Here is an 18,648-nt window from a genome sequence, read left to right as displayed (position 1 = left end):
GAACCGCCGGAGTCTCCACCCTCCTCCCGCTCTCGATGCTCCTTCAGCTCCCTGGTTGTGGGGCTTCTGTGCAGCCAGATATCAGGAGGCTCTGAGTGATGGTGGTTCTGTATTTTGGTTGTAATTTTGATGTGGTTGCGGGAGGCGGCGGGTACAGTGGTTACCTGTGCTGCCATCTTTTTCAAGAATCAGGAGGAAAAGTTTTAAACTTTGCTGCCTAAAAATGTCTTTTTTCCTCCCTAAACTGATACTTGATAATTCAGTGTTGGTCACTTTTCTTGTGATTTTTTGAGGCACTGCTTCATTGTTTTTGAGCTTTAAAAAAAAAAAAAGTGCTTCCATTTAGGGGAATGCCTGCTCCCTATGCCCCTAACCCTAGGTTCCATACCCTCTAACATTTAGCACCCAAAATAACTTTTTCTTCTATCATTAATAGCTGCACATACTCCACATTCGGTACTGACAGCTGGCCTACCTCCTACCTTAGTTGGCCCACATAGATGCGTTTTTCTGATTTGTTTGGTGCCTTAGTTTATGATGTTTATGATACTACTTTCAGACCTTTAGGAAGCTTCGTTGAAGATTACGTTTTGGTAGACATGTCTTAAAATTAATCAGATCTAGCTTTCTTGTTTTTAAACATTTCTTTATGGGCAGAATTAAAATTTGTAATTATTCATTTGTGGAAAAATCTATTATATCAAGATTCTGTGTGTTGCTATATGTGAAAGTAATACCTTATTCCATAAGCTGGTATTTTAACTACCATGGGATTATGTTTACCTGTTGTGTCAGGTTACTAAACTGATACTAGTAGTATGGTGGGTACATCATAAAGAACATTGACTTTGAAAATTTAAAGCCCTGAGTATAAATTTTAGCTCTACCACACATTAACCATGTGACATTGGTTGTTGCCTAATTTCCTGGAGGGTTTCTTTATCTTAAATTGGAGATATTACCTACTTGATGAGATTATTGAAAGGGTTATATGAGGGTATGTTATATGACCCATACACATCCTCAATGTTGGTTCCTATTGTGGCTGTTGGTAGTGTTATTTAAATAGTACTTTTGCTACTTACCACCAGATTCCAAAATCTTAGTGTTAAGTAAATTTTGCAGCTGGTATCTAGTTAGTAGTATAGAGTTCTAGTAATAATGAGCTAGTATTCGCAACTACTGAATGAAACCTTTAAATAAAGTGTAGAACCTGTTTATGAAGCTTTGCACAGCCAAGAACTGTTTTAACAGTGCTGCTTCTATTTTTATTAAGGCATTAACCACCAGTATTCACATAAAAGTCATATTAAAAGCATGCTATTCATCCTATCCTGAAGCCCACACACCTTTCCTTCTCCCCAAGGCATTGTTTTACAGTTAGTTTACCGACAGAGGGTATGTCGCTTTGTGAATTATACTATAGTGTGGACTACCTAATTTTAATAAACACAGCTTCTGATACTGTGTGTGAAGATTTTTGTTTACATAAAGACCATGTGTATTATGTCACTGAAGTTTTAGATTTCTTACATTGAATTTCACTTTCAATTAGGTTTGGTGAACTTCCCCTATTCTCCCAAACCCCAGACCCACCTCATGAGTCTCATTATCTAATAGGAAGTTAAATTGAGTTTAGGGTTGTGAAAGGTCCCATTATATGCAGCAAATATTTGTTGTAATATAAATTATTACAAATTGTCAGTCCATGTTCTGCATCATTTTATAAGCCATGATGAATGAGGTGTATGGTTTATATATTTAGATTGTAGTATATGATTCTTGAAGATCAAGAATTTTTCTATTCCAGGATGGTAACAATAATGGTTACCACTTACTGAATTCTATTGTATACATACAGTGGAAACTGAGGCTCAGAGAAAGTCAGTGACTTGCTTAGGGTTAGATAGTGTATAAGTAGGAATCAAGCTCTGTCTAATTTTAAACTCTGTTCTGCAAAACAAATAAAAGTATTAAGTGGCCTCTTTAAAAATTCACAATTATACGAATAATATATTAGAAATGTCAGTTTTATAGCATTTTTAATTTGGCTGGGAAATACTGTTCACAACTAGTATGATTGTCTTTTTATACTCGGCCTCCTCACTTGGTCTGTCTTCAGAGAAATAGTACAGATTTTGATAAAACCTTCTCCTAATCCTCTAATCCTTGGGCCTGGCATGGTAAATTGCTGGGAAATGATGGCAGGTAGTATGCTACCAATTCAAAGTGAGCTTACAGCCTCACTCCCCCCACCCCCTTAAATCATAAATGATGAGAGAACAGAAGGCATGTAATAATAATAGCAGTTCCAAGCCATTTATTCTCTATAATCTGATAGCAAAGAAAAGAACATCAAAACAAAATTTCTTTGAACCTGGAAGCTTCTTGTATGATTAAAATTGTACCACCTGTTTTATAACTAAAAGAACTGTCCTCTAAAAGATGGACACCTGATGAGAAGAGGGGTAATATGAGTAGTATGATGCAAACATGTCCTGTTCTCCACATTTTTTAACATTTTCTAAATATGTTGAAATTTTTTATATAGTTTATGAAGGTTCATTTCTGTGATTTAAGAATACATCATTTGCAATATCTAAAATAGACTGGCATTAGCTAGGATCTTACTCTTTTCATGAAGTATTTGTTTAAAAGAATACTATAATAAATACATGAAATTCTATGAAAAGGTCTACAAATCTTACCTTTGAGTTTGGAACCTTTTAGATTGTGTAAGACTATAATTTGAACACCTAGAAATTTCCTTTTATGAAACCCAAGCATGGAATGGATGAATTTATGTTCTTGTATTCATTCGGCAGATTTATGTTCTTAATTTCATTTGGTTAGGAAAGCTTGATCCTCAGACCCTCCCAGATGTTTACCTTGGTCGGTTGTCTTCCAGGTCACAAGAATCAGGATTAGGACGTGGTTTTCGAAGCTGTTAAAGTCAATGATCAGCTTCTCGAAGGCAGGAGTTGTCTTACTCATCTTCATGCCATACATACCTTGATGAATAACTTCATTATCAAGGTTTACTTTGGTAATCTAATATCTTTCTCTCACGTATACACACGCTAATATTTAATGAGCTTTCAGTAACTAAGGTGAATATTGTTTAAGGTTAAGCTCTATCAGGTAAATTTCATTATTTTCCTTATTTTATAGATTCAAGTAGCACCTGAGGTTATTTGGATGTTTCTCTCCCATGGATTTTGTGAAGTTGAGCATTCTTTCATTTTTGAATATATCTTAACAGTATTTATAGAACTTAACCCTAGAAAATACTCAACATAAGATGTTTATCGTCTAGTTCAACAAAACACTATTTGCTGAAATAGAAACAATACAATGCCCATTCTAGTTTTGTTTTGTTTTTTTAACTTTTCAGGTGTAGCTTTGTAATCGGAATACTAAAGAAGTGTAAGACAAGTCTAGTATTTTGTAGGTGGTTGATGCTACACTAGATTGAATGTTTGCTGGTGATATTCTACAGGTAGTTTAATTGTAGAATTTACAGATGAGTGTGTTAAACTAGTGGGATCAGCAGAGAAGTCTCTACGGCCTTGATGGATGGCCTTAAATTTGGGCAAGTTTTCCCTAGTTTCAAATTCTTTATGTATAAAAAGAGATTGGACTGTATCTCTCAAAATCCATTCTTGTTTTTTTGCTTTCAAGGTATAGTTGAAGCTGTAAAATAGGATTAAGTTCACCAATAGAAAGAAATGGAGAGAAAAGAGAAAGCAAAGGAATGGGCATTAGGTGGTAAATGATAGGATGTCATGACAGTGATCTGCCATGGAAGGCAAGGGGAACAGTTTTTAAGATGTGGTTGGTTGATAAAATTGAATAGGAAAGATCATAGCAAACCTCACAGAGAACATTTTTGCCCTATTGTGGGAGCCTAATGGTAAGGGAGTAAGAGACAACGTGAAAAATCCTTGGCACTGCATTTGTGCACTTGGCATTATGTCACTATCCTCTCTAGATTCATTTCTCAGTACCATTCAAAGTATGTGGAAGTATACAGTAGGTACTCCATAAATAATTATGAAATGATGGTATAAAACATTAGCAATACCAATAATGTAGCCCTTACTGAGTACCTGCAATATGCCAGCACTGTGTAAGCCATTTTCTCACTTTAGTCCCTGCTTCAACTCTCTGGGGCAAATACAGACAAGGAAAGTGAGGCACAGTGCGTGATTCCAACTGAGAACAGGTCATCAAAGGACACTTTTATTTAGCTGCCTCTGCTGATGAAGGAAGGAAAGTATGCTATGTATTAATTCTTATCCAAGGATCTGTTTTTCATTGATTCTAGAGAGGGAGGAAGGGAGGAGAGAGAGAAAAACATCGATGTGAGAGAGAAATATTAATTGGTTGCCTCACACATGTGCCCCAACGGGATGGAACCTACAACCTGGGTATGTGCCCTGACCAGGAATTGAACCTGTGACTCTTCAGTACACAGGATGATGCTCTAACCACGGGGCAACACTGGCCAAGGCTCCTATATATATTTTGTACAGACTGTTACCAAATGATTAATTCGGTATTTCACTTATTTAGTAAATGTTTGTTATTTTACTGACAGTCCTGAATAATTGAGGCGCTACTTTAGTTAGCTTTGAAGTACTACCTTGAAATTCTATATGAGGTATATTAAGCCAGAGAGCAGTGAGAATAAGTACTAGTTCTCTTGACACTTTAGTGACTTCCATTGCTCTAACTTTTTTTCAGTACTTAACTGGGAATTTCCCTGAGAAATAGAGCGCATATCACACAAAAGAATTTGAGACTTCACAAACCCATCATTGCTGTTCTTAATAATTTACCCAAGTCTGCATTGTCTGTCTTGGTCACTCACCTTATTCTCAGTATTTGGCTCTGATTGGACTTCATCTGTTTCCAGCAAAATATGAGGATTATTCATAAACCCCAAATTTTTACAAGTTTATAATTTCAAAATGGTAATAATCCCCTGACTAGGAGCCATCAAAATATCATTGTGCTGTATTTAGTGTAAGGAAACCTTACTTAGAGTCAAGAATAAAAATTGGTCAGTATATGACATTTTACAGTGTTTTACAAAATTATCAATTAATAATAAAAATATAACTGAGGTATGTTCCTGGGCACAGTATAGATATTTGTTTATGCTTGAAGTACATGTTCTTAGTGCTTATTCCACATGTTATAACTCCCCTTCACCTACTTGAAAAACAGTCATTTTTATGTTAGTAATACAAATCTCAGGAAATATAGGGATTATTAGGATTTAGGATATATTGAATTATAAGGCAGTATTTAGGTTACACTTTTGGGAAATGAACTCAGGCAGTGGAATAATCCTGATTAAATTTCATAATAAATCATAACTTGGAAGAAGCAATTTGGCACCTGGAACAAACAGTAGAAATATCATGAGCTGTTTTTACTTTTTATTTTATTACAGGAATATATTTAGGCAAAGAAATAGATTATAAAAGTTGATAGCTATGAAGTCACATTATTGTACATTGTATAGTTGATAACAAACTTTATAACTTGGAATACTAATTTTGACAGTCTTTTGTGCCTATAGGATAGGACTAAAAAGCCTTAGGAGTATACTGAAATATTTTTTATTTTTGTGTAATTCCATTTCTTTCTCAATTCTTCTATAGTTTTACAGTGAAGAGGGGACAATTAGTAGATAGCTATTACTACAAAAAGTGAAACCTTATCTAGGATTGCTGTAACTCATAGCCTGGAACTTACTTTTTCCTCAGCAGGAGGTACTGGAGAGAGACGACCACCTGTAAATTGTGCTTAATGGTGCTTAACATTCAGGTTGCTCTTAGGGTGCTGTCAGGGAGGCTCATTGCTGCTCTTGACTCTACCTCAGTTGATGAGAGAGTGGAAACATGTACACAGTGTCAGGGTGGGTTGTGAGAATATGGGAGAAAAAGGAATTTGATAAATAATACTGATCGCTTGCTTTATTAGTTTTATGAAGGGGAGGCGATAAAAGAAATAAAACTAGTCTGTACAAACAGAAAATTTCCCTGGTTGCCCATACTTTTCAGGGATGTAATCTATAACCACAAAGATGGCATTTACCATCGTGTGTCTTTTCTTGTTCTTTTTGAAAGCAGTCCTTTTTAATTTCTTATACTGTGTTCTCAACTCTAACTATTGAAATATCAGAGATATAGTTTCCAGGATCCAAAATGCACCTTTGTGGTGTGTGAATGATACACACTTGTGTGACTACCTGTTTCTGGCCAGTTCTAAAGTGGACCTGAACTACTATTTTTCTGTGTGTGTGTGTTTATTTTTAATATATATTGTTTAATTTTTCAGTTAAAGTTGACATGCAATATTATTTTAGTTCCAGGGATACAACACAGTGACCTGAACTACTCTTGAGAACTACTTCCCCTCTCTCCCTCTTCCCCACTCTTCCCTCTCATTTAGATTCACCTTCAGTTGTTGAGTCCAGAAGAGTTGCTAGGAAGTTGAAGTATAATGGGTGAGATCATTGAGTTTGGCCTTGCCCTGGAAATGACGAGAGTCACTTTATCGAGTGCTTGTTACGTGTCAGGCACTACTTTAATGCTTCCTTTATGACAGTCGTGTGTAGTGGAACCTATTATAACATGGTAATGTGTATGTGCCCTCATTACATATGAGGGAACAGAGCATTTAGCTGTGATCTTGTTAGAGATTGTTACTGGGTTAACTTAATTAGCTGTGTATTGATTATGCATAAGGAGGGAATAACAATAAATTGATAAAGTTGAATTGATATTTAAAAAGGAGAGTTTTATTTTTATTTTTTCCCCGTCAAGGAAAAAGTGCGTGATCATGGCTCTATTTAAAATGCTGAAAGACTAGAAACAACCTAGAGGTAGTTACATGCTGTATATACAATGCTTTATCATGTTTCAATCAGAATTCATGATGGACTGTTATTGCCACCTGTAAAGATGCACTGAAAATGTAAGTGAAAAAACTCCCACAAACTTATATCCACACAAAGTATAGATCTGTAAAGCACTTTACAACCAAGAAATGTATGTATTAATATAACTTCGAGAAGTTGACAAAGGACAGACAGAATGAGAAGGTGAGAGATGTGTTTGGAAAGCAGTGGCCAATTGGGTAAAGGAAGCGGGCAGTTTAGAAGACTTGGAGTTAAAATATGAGAACAAAAAGAAGGTCAATTGAAGGATTTTGTCTATGTTAAGTGTTCCAGAAGACTTTTAGGAACAAAACTCTGTGCCCTAGAAATGGAAAATTTCCCAGAGAGGTTGAAGGGCAGCATTTTCCCAAAGAGCTTTTGGCAAAATTGTGTATAAAGGTTAATAGGTGTTTCATGTAAATAAAAGTGCAGTGAAGCAGATTTGGGAAATTTAGATTTCATAAAATTAAACAGATGCTTTTGTGTAGGGCTGGACAGCACCTTTACTGCACTGAGCATTTTCTAGGTGAGCAGCATTTCATAAACTCAGCTGCCTGAGGCCACAGAACTGCTCCGCTATGTCGCGGGAACAGTTGCTACAGATTAGCTTTGGGAAACGTACTGGGATGTGCTGAAGGTGCACATGAACTGGCATGAGGGGTGCAGCTTGTGGTTCCTGGGGGTGGGTAAGTTGTTTGAGGAGGTAATAAGTTATCTGGCACCTTAGAGGAAATTTCCCAACATGAGGGATGATTGTGTGTCTTTGCCACTACATCTTTTGCTTTTGAATAAAAATTCAAGAAAATAAATCCCATGGCTAATCTAAAATTAATCTTTGTTTTCATATGAGAAGTATGCTGTATGGAGAAGTCAAACTGGAGAATCTGCATTCGATTTGGGTTTAACCTTTAAAAGACGGCATTTAAAAGACAGCATCATACAAACTCCATATATTTTCCAGGATCAACTGTACAAATAATGGTTTCTTTCCTTTTGCCTGTAAAAAAGAACGTATATGCTTAGGTTTCTGAGTATTTAATCTGTTAGGATTTAAGATAAGCCTATTACAAATTTGTAAAGAAACAGCATATAGGTCTTGGCTGGTTTCAAGGAACTGCCAGGTGAATAATGGATGAAGATGCCTTTTGTATTTAAGTTCAGCCTGATGGAATTCTCCATGTCTTCTCTCCCCCTCACTTGGCCGCACTACATCTCCTGCCCACTCCTCACTCAAGATTGCCAACAAACGGCAGAGCCGACCAGAGCCCATGGCCATGTTCTGTCCTTGGTTCCTTGGACCTCTTTGCATCACTAGCTCAGTTGTCTGTTCCCTCCCCAGAAACACTTGACTCAGCCTCTGTAATGTTGCACTCACCTGGTTTTGGTCTTCTCTGGCACTTTTCAGTTTGCTGTGCAGGTTCCTCTGCTGACTTCTACATGTTTGACACCTGAGGGCTCAGTGTTGGATCCCCTTTTCCTCTTCTGTACTCTCTGGGAGTTTCTGTACTCTCCCTGGGGGTTTCCTTCAGAGTGTCACCCTACATGTCCTCTGCATGTGATGACTCCCAAATCTGTTTTCTCCGCTAAAAACCAACCATTGTGCTCCAGCCACAGATACCTGCTCGCACTGAAGTGTCTCAGAGATGCCTCAGGCCTGTATCCCAGACCAGTTCCTGATAATGCTCTCTACTTCTCAGCTTACTCTTTACTGACTCTTTCCTGTCCATCAGTGGCACCACCATCCTTCCTAAATTTTCCTCTGCAATCTCTTATTCCACTTCTTTTTACCCTGCCACATCGTCCAGGCCACCATCATCTCTGACTTGAATGACCAGTTTCCTCTTCCTGATCTCCCCACTTTGCACCCTCTTCAGTTGGTTATCATTTGAAATACCAATCTGATCATGACCCCCATTTTAAACAAAGCCTTGGAATGGCTTCCCACCACACAATTTAGAACAAACAGAACTCATTATCATGGCCATAAAGGGACCTTCACAGTGTGGTCCTTTCCCCTCTCTTTCTACCTCATGTTTTACAGTGTTCCCTTTGCTGTCTATGTCACAGGCACAGTGGCCGATTCTCAGTCCCTCAAGCATACCAACCTCTAATTCGCCTTCACATGCTGGAGCTTTTACGTGGAGCAGCTCTCTGCTGGTCCTCTGTGTGCTGGCCCCTGGTCACTGTGCAGCGTCCCCTCAGGAAGCCTTCGCCGACTCTCCAGAGCAGGATGCTGCCTTCCCTGCCCCGGGACTTGCACCTCTGCTCTCCTTTCAGGGGCCAGTCCCAATTCATGTTGACTCGTACGTGCTATCTCCACACCCGATTGTAAACTTCCTGGAGGCAGAGACATGTTCATTTTACTAAAGTATGATCAATGTACATAGCATGTAGGAAAGTACCCCATAAAATGTTTTGAATAAAAAAATATGAGTGACTGAATTCTGAGCTAAAAACATCTCCAAATGTAAAGGGTTTATTTTCTGTGTAACTTTATTGTGTTCTGAGTATATTGAATATGTATGTCTCTATAGCTGTGAGTTCATAGTAGTCACTTATTGTTTCATTCAACAAATATGGGTTCAGCACAGCGCTAGGGTAGAAATGAGTGATATGTGAGGTAAATTATAAATAGGCCTGTGTCTAAGAGCTCATAATCAAGTAGGGAAAACAGATAAGTAGACAAACAATTGTAATACAGTACAGTAGGTGCTACAATTAAGGCTTGTACTAGGTTCATCAGAGGTACTAAATACAGGTATTTGCAAGGGGTGTCTCAGAGGGCTATTACATGGGCTGGGAGTTGAAATACAGCCAGGTCCACTAGGTAGGTCAGGTGGGAGTGGGAATGCTGGAAGGACATTCATGCTGAGATACAGTATTACATGGTAGAGAGATGTTAAAACAGCAGAGTGCCCCTGGATGCCCAATTCTATTAGGTTCCCTGGTTTCTGATAGCAAACTTTAAGAAGTTGGATAACAAGGCAGCTAAAAAACAAACCCCCACTTTATCCAAATCTATTCAGTTCCTGTGAGTAGGGAGTGTCTGGGTATGGCTATAATGAACAACACCCACGGGAGACACCAGGGTCAGAGGCCAAAGATGGCATAGGACAGATCCAGGCAGAGAAGGGCCCCTGTGTGGGCTAAGGGTGGGGACTTTAGAGCCACTGGAAGTTATTACGCAGTAGCCACAGGATGAGTGTTTCAGAAGAGTCATTGTGGTGACAGGAGACGAGCAGTTTGAGGATGTGGGGCTGGAGGCAGACAGGCAGGTTAGAGGCTAGAGAGCTGCTAGATGAGAGATGAGGAGGGAATGAAATAGACAGCTGGCAGAGGGAGTGGAGGGGACAGATTCAAGAGATTTTAAAATCACTATTTTGAGGGAAAATGATTTCCAGATTTCTGCTGGTTTGTAGAGCCAGGTAGACGGAAGTGTTATTCAAAGAATTTAGAGGGAACCCGGTAAGGAGCCTGTTTTAAGAGGAAAGATGATTTCTTAGAGTTTGAAGTAATGGTGGGATACATATTCGTGATAAGTATGAGATGAGTAAGGTAGATACGCATTCATGGTATTAGAGACCCAGTCATTATGGCGTATGTGACAGTTAACATACATGAGTTAAGACCCAGGGAAGACATGCAGATGGAGAAGAACAACCAAGGACAGAATCCTGGTGAACGTACATGTTTAAAGAGATGGTAGTGGAGAAGAAGTGTCTACAAATACGACCAAGAAAGAGTAGTCAGAGAGGTGAGAAGACAGCAGAGCTGGCCCTCAAAGAAAAGGAAATCACCCAGAGGTGTCATATGCCGTAGGAGCACCATGGTACTAATGGGAAAGTAAGAATCCTTCCATCAGAAGCTAATTAGTTTTCATGACTGCAGACTATACTTCCAACCCTAGTTAATTGTTTTGAAAACATCCTAGTCAAAGGAGGGGAAGGGTGAGTGGGTAAGTGGTTGGATGAATTCAGTTTGATCTCTACCTCTGGAAAGTCAATTCAGTACACCAGTGTATTGGGATGGCAGTATATTTTCATGTAAACTAATGTACTATATCTTTACATATACCATGCAATGAAATCGTAAAGCACTGTTTGATGCAACTTTATTACTAATCATACAGTGACCGTAGTGATTAAAGTTTTTTTAAGGGTGGCATATGCTTTTAATGTAATATCTAGTAGTACAGAAATGATAAAGGAAGCTGTGTCATCTGGAGAAGGCAAATGTCCCTGGTCCAGTCTTAGTTCAGTACCTGGTCCTTAGCTTTGGTCAGGCTATGGGGATGCATTTCATGTTAACCCAACTCCTAAGATACTAGTTTATAAAAAACACACCAAATGCCAATTAAGAAAATTACAGTGAAACACATAATTAAGCAGACAAGCTATTTATGCTTGTTGATATTCTATGGGAAAACATAATCGAGTGAAATACAAGCAGAAGGTGGTTTGGTGAATATAAGCAGATAATTACAGGGGCAGTTTTCTGAATAATCTTATTTTGAAGGTGGGAGAGGAAAATTTGCTTGTGTCCTGTATTCAGAGTTCTATTCCGGGTATTATAAATAAAGCCTAGCTGTAGGTGAGGGCCAGTGATGAGCAGGTGGTATGTCGGGAGCAGAGACAAGTCAGTCCGTCTGCCCTAAGGGCCCTGACCATCTAGCTGGGGACAGGCGGCATTCCCTAATGACAAAGAATTGACATCACTTCTTACTCTAAGGGAACTGGTCTGAGGGATTTGGAATGCTTTGTGTTAGTAAATAATTGTTTATGGCGAGCGGCTTTTGAAATGCATTATCATGCTATAATAATTTTTCTTTGAACCTGCAGGTTCTCCTGAAAAGAAAATCGAACATTCACCCATGAATCAAGAAAGTAGCTCTGCAAACCCTGTGAAGAGTAGAAAGACAAGCCCAGTGTCTAAAGACCACCGGGCTGGAAAGAAAACCTCAGAGCATTCCTTGGTGCAGGGTCACATGCAGAAGGGAAATGAAGACTCTGAAAGTGATTTCGAGTCAGATCCCCCGTCTCCTAAGAGCAGCGAAGAGGACGAGCAGGATGACGACGACGCGCTTCAGGGAGAACAGGGCGACTTCCACGATGACGACACCGAGCCCGAGAACCTGGGGCACAGACCTCTCCTCATGGACTCGGAAGATGAGGAAGAGGAAGAGAAGCACAGCTCTGATTCCGACGATGAACAGGCTAAAGCCAAGGACAGCAACCGGAGCCCTGCCTGCAGAGACACATACGGCAGTGGACCCGTCCAAGGTCCCAGGGTAACACTCCTCAGCCCAACCCACGTACCGTCTGATGTCGGAGTGGAGACTCCCAAACAGCAGTTTGATGTGTTTGGTGCTGTCCCCTTTGCAGTGCATGCTCAACAGCCCCGACAGGGAGAGAGCGAGAAGAGCCTTTCTCAACAGCCCTGTTTTCCTGCCGTGGCACTAGAGCAAGAGGACGTTGATGTATTCACAAAGGCACCCTTTAGCAAGAAGGGGACCGTGCAGGACGGCCGTGCTGTGGCGCTGGAAGCTCAGACTCGCCCTGGTTCTCCCAAAAGTGTAGATATATTTGGCTCTACTCCATTTCAGCCCTTTCCCACATCCGCAAGCAAGAGTGACAGCCACGAGGACCTTTTTGGGCTTGTGCCCTTTGAGGAAATAACTGGGAATCAGCAGCAAAAAGTCAAACAGCGTAGCTTACAGAAACTGTCTTCTCGCCAGAGACGTACGAAGCAGGATTTGTCCAAAAGTAACGGGAAGCGCCACCACGGCACGCCGACCAGCACGAAGAAGACCGTGAAGCCCACCTACCGTACTCCGGAGCGGGCCCGCAGGCACAAGAGGGTGGGCCGCCGAGACTCCCAGAGCAGCAACGAGTTTTTAACCATCTCAGACTCCAAGGAGAACATTAGCGTTGCGCTGACTGATGGGAAAGACAGAGGGAACGTCCTGCCTCCCGAGGAGAGTCTGTTGGACCCCTTTGGGGCCAAGCCCTTCCATCCCCCAGACCTGCCCTGGCACCCTTCGCACCAGGGCCTGAGTGACATCCGTGCCGACCACAACCCAGTGCTGCCTGGGCGGCCAAGACCCAACTCACTCCATGGGTCGTTCCACAGTTCAGACCCGCTGAAAATGGATGACTTTGGCGCCGTGCCCTTTACAGAACTTGTGGTGCAGAGCATCACCTCACCTCATTCCCAACAGTCCCAGCCCGTCGAACTGGACCCATTTGGTGCTGCTCCATTTCCTTCTAAACAGTAGATACTCCTGACAGACTCTGGTGTTAACCCGTTTCAAAAAAGTATGAATAGTTTTATGAATTTGAAACAAAATCTATTTGTATAGCTCTTTATATCATTCATTCTTACAGCTCAATCCGAATAGGTGATTTTTAAATAAACCAAATAGAAACAGGAAGTATCTCCACTGGGTGTAGTGACTTGGTGTCTCTTCCACGCGGGAAGAGGGAGCTGCATTGGAAGCTCTGACCTAGGGTTTCAGCTACTGGCTGACAACAGCACAGAAATCCAGGGAGAGTGTATGGCCCCGTCCCTGTTGGGCAGCCACTGAAGAGGGATGGGAAAGCCGCGATGTTATTTTTGTACCAGAATGTCATGTTTGTGTGCGTATCCAGGCTCATTCTAGAACCCAGCATAAAACCAAGGCTGTCTGTACATACACAGGCTGCACTTGCGGGGTTTTTTTCACTTGTGGATTTTTTAAAGGTCTCTTTTAATTTCCACACAGTAAAACAGAATCCTGTTCTCATAAAGAATTAGGAGGTTATTATCTGGAGAACACAGAGATTTTAGTCCTTCTACCTTTCTCTACAAAGTAGAGCCAGAAGTAACTATTGTGCCTAAAACTTTCATTTTTAAAAACAAGTGCCATTAATATGGAATATCTACGTGGAAGCCTGGAACAAAAACTTAAGAGATATCTGATGTGTGCAAAATGTAAAAGAAAAAATTATACAGAAGAAACAGTACTTGAGGAACATTTAATATTCTGCTTTTGAATGGCTTCTTGCTCAAAACTTTTATTATCACGTCCCTAATAAAGGAGATGATTGGAAAACTGGGAGTGAGAGAGAATAAGGGATATGTAGAATTTTATTTCAGGAAAAAAATATGTAGCTGAAACCCTGAGTTTTTAAGACGTTTACAATGTAAAATCATGTTGCATTTAGTAATGTACTTTATTAAATTACTACCTTCACCAAATATTCTCTAAGTCATAAGTGACAGTGTTTTTCATTAGGTTTGGGGGTGGGGTAGTTGTAATGAAGTGCACAGAACAGTCGAAGCCACAAGCCTTATAGGCAGGACCCCGGATCCTGCTGCGAGTACCTCTGCACCGATGAAGAGATCTTAAACTGCCTACAAGGTACCTAATGAGGAGGGACTAGTGTCTTAATTCTGCTAGTTGATTGTGTCTTTAGTGAAAAGAACCCAGCTACCAAATTGCCTTTTTTTTTTTTTACACCACAAATCCTAATGAGAAACTTGAGATTTTACAGAAACCGTCTAATAAGATAGAAATTGCATATATTAATTAATGTGAATGCAGTGTCTATGCTTCCTATGTCTTCAAGTATTTTAAGTTATAGTTAACTGTCCTCTCCTATCAAATTAACATGTAGAAGTTTCTAGAACTGTTAAAACTATTTGCAAAATGGGTGGAAACTCTCATCGACTGGCACTCTCCTTGATTGCTATATTTTAAATTAATTTTTGAACCCAATTAAAGTGTATTTTATGAGTAATCTTACTAGAATCTCTTAATTATAGTGTCCCATTTGGGATGAGTTGTTTGCTTGTTTTCACAGTTCTAAACTTGGAAAGAAGCAGAGTATATGTACCTAGGCCATATATTCACTTTTATTGCTTCTCTTTTCCATTTTAAAACAGAAAGAAATTTGTGGGCAAACAGGGAAGCAATATGTGAATCACAGTTAGCAGAGGCAGACCAAGCATTACCTTACTGCTTCAGAGCTGTACCTTGGAGCCCGACTGCACCAATACTTGTCCTGTGTGTGCCAAAGGCAAATATTATGTTTGCACCTTTTTTTTCTGATTCTCAGGTTGATTAACGTTGATTAATAATGCTAATGCTAATGCAAATGCTTAAGTAGATGTTCTTTAAAACTTTATGAAGTAGATTGGAGGGAGACTTTCTTTGAAAAGTGAAGAGTTGATGATTACATACAGTAAATTCATGAACTACAGCAGGTTTGGAGCAAACAGAATAATTTTTTTTTAAATGAAAGTCTGTTGGTTGATGTATACACAGTGTGCTTCTTTGGCTGTTTTAGTTCTTGGCCTTGGTCTCTGCTAGACCTCATGAGTTTTGTAATTTAGAAGAGGTATTGGGTGAATTAGTGTGGTCTCCATAGGATGTAAACATGAGACACTGAGACTCACTATGATATTAAGGCCTTACTTACATTTGCTTTTCATCAATACACTGAATATTTTAAAGCACTTAGACTCTGGCTGATAATGTTGGATAAATTCTAAGGAAACAACTTTGACATTGTTTAAACTATTTGCATTCTTGTTTCTTATATCACAGCCCAGTGACTTCCCTATTTGCAGATTACAGCTCAGAGGAAACACGGGATTCAGTAGGGGCCCCAGTGGGATAGAAGTGGGGAGATTCCTTTGTGTTAAAGTAGAGGCATTTTCCCAGGCAGTGCAAGATAAGAGTTGCTTTCCATTTTCAGTGATCCCCTCCCTACAGCTGATGCCCAGCTCATTCCTTTGTGAGACTGATGAGAATTAAGCTCCCAAGGCATGTGAAAAGTTGAACATATACTTGGCACAGCACTCAGTAAAAGTTCGGCTCTGTGATGGGATGGTCCAGTTCTTGTTTAAGGAAGGAAAGTTGAAAAGTTATTTTCCTGTTACTAATGAGGTGTGCTCTGTGCTTTAGCATGTTAAATAGTTATAACTCTAAACCTGTAATACTTGAACATCACTAAGGGAAGTAAATTATGAAGCAAGCAAAAATCTGAGGCCAAAGGTTTTTCTGCCCTAACAGCTTTAATCGTGCTTGTTGATTTTAAATAATCTTTCTAAAAGTGGACCATTTGCTTAATTATTTTAATAGTTTCACTTCAACAACATGTTCAAGATGAGCATTTATGGCATTGAAGGATGTCTCTGTTAAGACACAAGTCGCTTGGTGTATTGTTAGGTGGAGGAGCAAAGGTTGTAGGCTGGATGAAAATTTAACTGACTAGAATATTTATTCAAAAGGGTCAGTCTGGGAAATGGTGTAACTGTTCCACTGACCTGCCCACCCGTGTGTGTGTGTGTGTTTGGGCATGGTTAGGGCATCATTCGGGGTTGTAGGTAAATGCACCTCCTGACCCTACCCTGTTTATTGTTCAGCAGTGATAGATTGTTGTGCTCATCTTGCTGGTGGAGAAGACTAAGGCGAACCTGCTCTCTGCTGTGACGTTCACCAGGCACAGCAGTGTTCACAGTTCAGCTGCCTGCCTGGTTTATTTTAGGTTCTGGTACTTCCTGTAAGCATTGCTGTAGGTACATGTGTATTAATATCACTAGTCCTGAGGAGTTTGGGTACACTTGTTTTAATATATGTAGGATGTGCAGTAGCCTTCTCCTTTTTAAGCAAAATTGTCATTTTTGATTCAATATTGAGCTGCCAGATCTACTGTGAGAGTGAGATGGCATATTTACTGTGAGAATGACATAATGATAGTTTATTTGAAAACTTTTATACACACTTGTGTTTATATATTAAAGGTAAATATGTAAACACACGCATGCATATGTCACATGTCTCTTCGGTGGAGTTAATGTGAATTTTTAAATTTTAAATGGAATTGCAACCACAATCATTATGAAAGAACTTTCACTCCTAGTGAGGGTTTACAAAAGCCACTATAGGATATGGTAGACAGGAGATGCAAAGGGTCATCACTTGGGGTTACTTTTATTTAAAAACTGATCGTGCTACTTTTGAAAGAGAATTGTTATTCCTATGCTCTTTTTGTGATTGAAAGTCATCTGTAGTAAGCAGTAATAGTGAACTACTTTTTAATTGCTGGCAAACAGCTTTAAGTGCACTTTCTTTGATTACATTTCCATTTTTTGTTAAACTTGAATTTCCTGAAGCCTTTTATGTACCACTAAGCAAATAACTTTAACATTTATTAAGCCTGATTTACATCTTGATTATATTTCTAATTGTTATACAACGTACTTTCTAAGGTAACTTCAGTTCTGATATAGCTGGGGAACTGACGAGGTAGAGCAGCTGCTTTCCCTCCTGTGCCTAGTTGAGCACGAACTGATTTTACTGCTTGGTCTTGGCGCTGCGCATTCGTGTTGATGAGCTCTGTCCTCCATTCACCTGGTTTTGTTTGAAATTTAAAGTTATTTTCTTACTGTATTTATCATCCCTGTTTTAATAATCTGCTTCCTTTAAATGCAATAAATCTCAAATGATTACCTATTCTTTATAATCGGTGGCTTTGGAGTTTTTCATTATTTGTCTTATTTGAAAACTGAGGTTGTAACCTTGTATTCAGTTGTGGTGCATTCACGCCACAGACATTAAGCACCTATCGTGTACCAGCTAGTGGCAGAGAAAAATGAATAGATTATGTCTGAGTTCACAGTTTGGGATTCAAGTAAGAAAACCCATTTTAACATAGCATTTTTGCAACAAAAATACTTAATAGCACAGTTTGTTCAGGCACTACAAGTATGGATACTTATGATGAAGGTAAGGCAAAAACGTACGACTTTGAAGTATCTTGTGAATGTTTGGCATAGTTTTTGCATTTTGTATAATTTCAAAAACTTTAAAAACTGGTAACACACATAACTTAAAATTTGGTTAAATAAAATCTTGTAATCCTTGATTATGTCAGAAAAGATGCTTTTGCAAGATGAAGAGAAGCCCTATTGAGTGGATTGCTGGACTGTTTGGTCTTGGTCCTAATACGTATTATCTTATGTATTATTCCACAGATGGGAGTCTAAATTGGTGGCTTGTGGATTTATTTTTTATGAATGGACTTTTTGTTGTTGAAGTAGTAGCATTTATCTAAAGTTATGTGGAAAAATAAGGGCTTTGTGTCTTTTTAATAAATGGTACAAAGCAAAATATCACAAATTAGAAAAGTTAGATATAAAAAAAGAACAGTGTGGAATGTACCACTGTTCAAATTCAGTTATAGTTAACTTTAGAGACCAATATATGCTGCAATCAGAGCTATTTATATTGAACACCTAATTCCTCCTTAAGGAAGTCCAGCTCCAGGATCCTATGTAAGATGTAGTTAATAGTCTCAGATTGAAGGCATGAGCTTTTGAGTTTTATTTGTTGCATATTTAAAAAGATAGTTCACCTTTGCTTCAGATGCTAGACACTATTGAAATTACAACTGTGTTCTGTAGTGGTTCTGATCCCAGATTTATAGAGGACTAGATCCTTGGTGGCTATCAGCCCTGCCATCTGAACATAGAAGTTTTACTCTTCACGAGACCCCTACTGCTGTTCCCGCTCCCTCCTGAAACTTTCTCACAGTAAGTTCCAGTTTTAGATCGTCACCTCCCTGCCTTCCTCGGGAAGTGTGGATAGGACTTCATCTCCCTGCCTTCCTCAGGAAGTGTGGTATAGGACTTCATCTCCCTGCCTTCCTCGG

At 39.4% G+C, this 18,648-nt stretch overlaps 1 protein-coding gene across 1 annotated transcript in view; it reads left to right on the top strand.

Moving 5' to 3' along the window:
• BMP2K (BMP2 inducible kinase) overlaps nucleotides 1–14,188 on the top strand; it is a 111,857-nt gene extending 97,669 nt beyond the window's left edge. Inside the window, 1 exon segment of the mRNA XM_087826769.1 lies at nucleotides 11,791–14,188. Within this exon segment, the coding sequence (XP_087682895.1) occupies nucleotides 11,791–13,226 (1,436 nt within the window). The 3' untranslated portion in view covers nucleotides 13,227–14,188.
• Nucleotides 14,189–18,648: the final 4,460 nt, after the last annotated feature.

This window comes from Miniopterus natalensis, chromosome 1 (assembly GCF_054644295.1).
Source record: "Miniopterus natalensis isolate mMinNat1 chromosome 1, mMinNat1.hap1, whole genome shotgun sequence".
Taxonomy (NCBI): Eukaryota; Metazoa; Chordata; class Mammalia; order Chiroptera; family Miniopteridae; genus Miniopterus; species Miniopterus natalensis.
The sequence above is the reverse complement of the archived record's forward strand: the minus strand, read 5'-3'. Positions and strand labels throughout refer to the sequence as shown.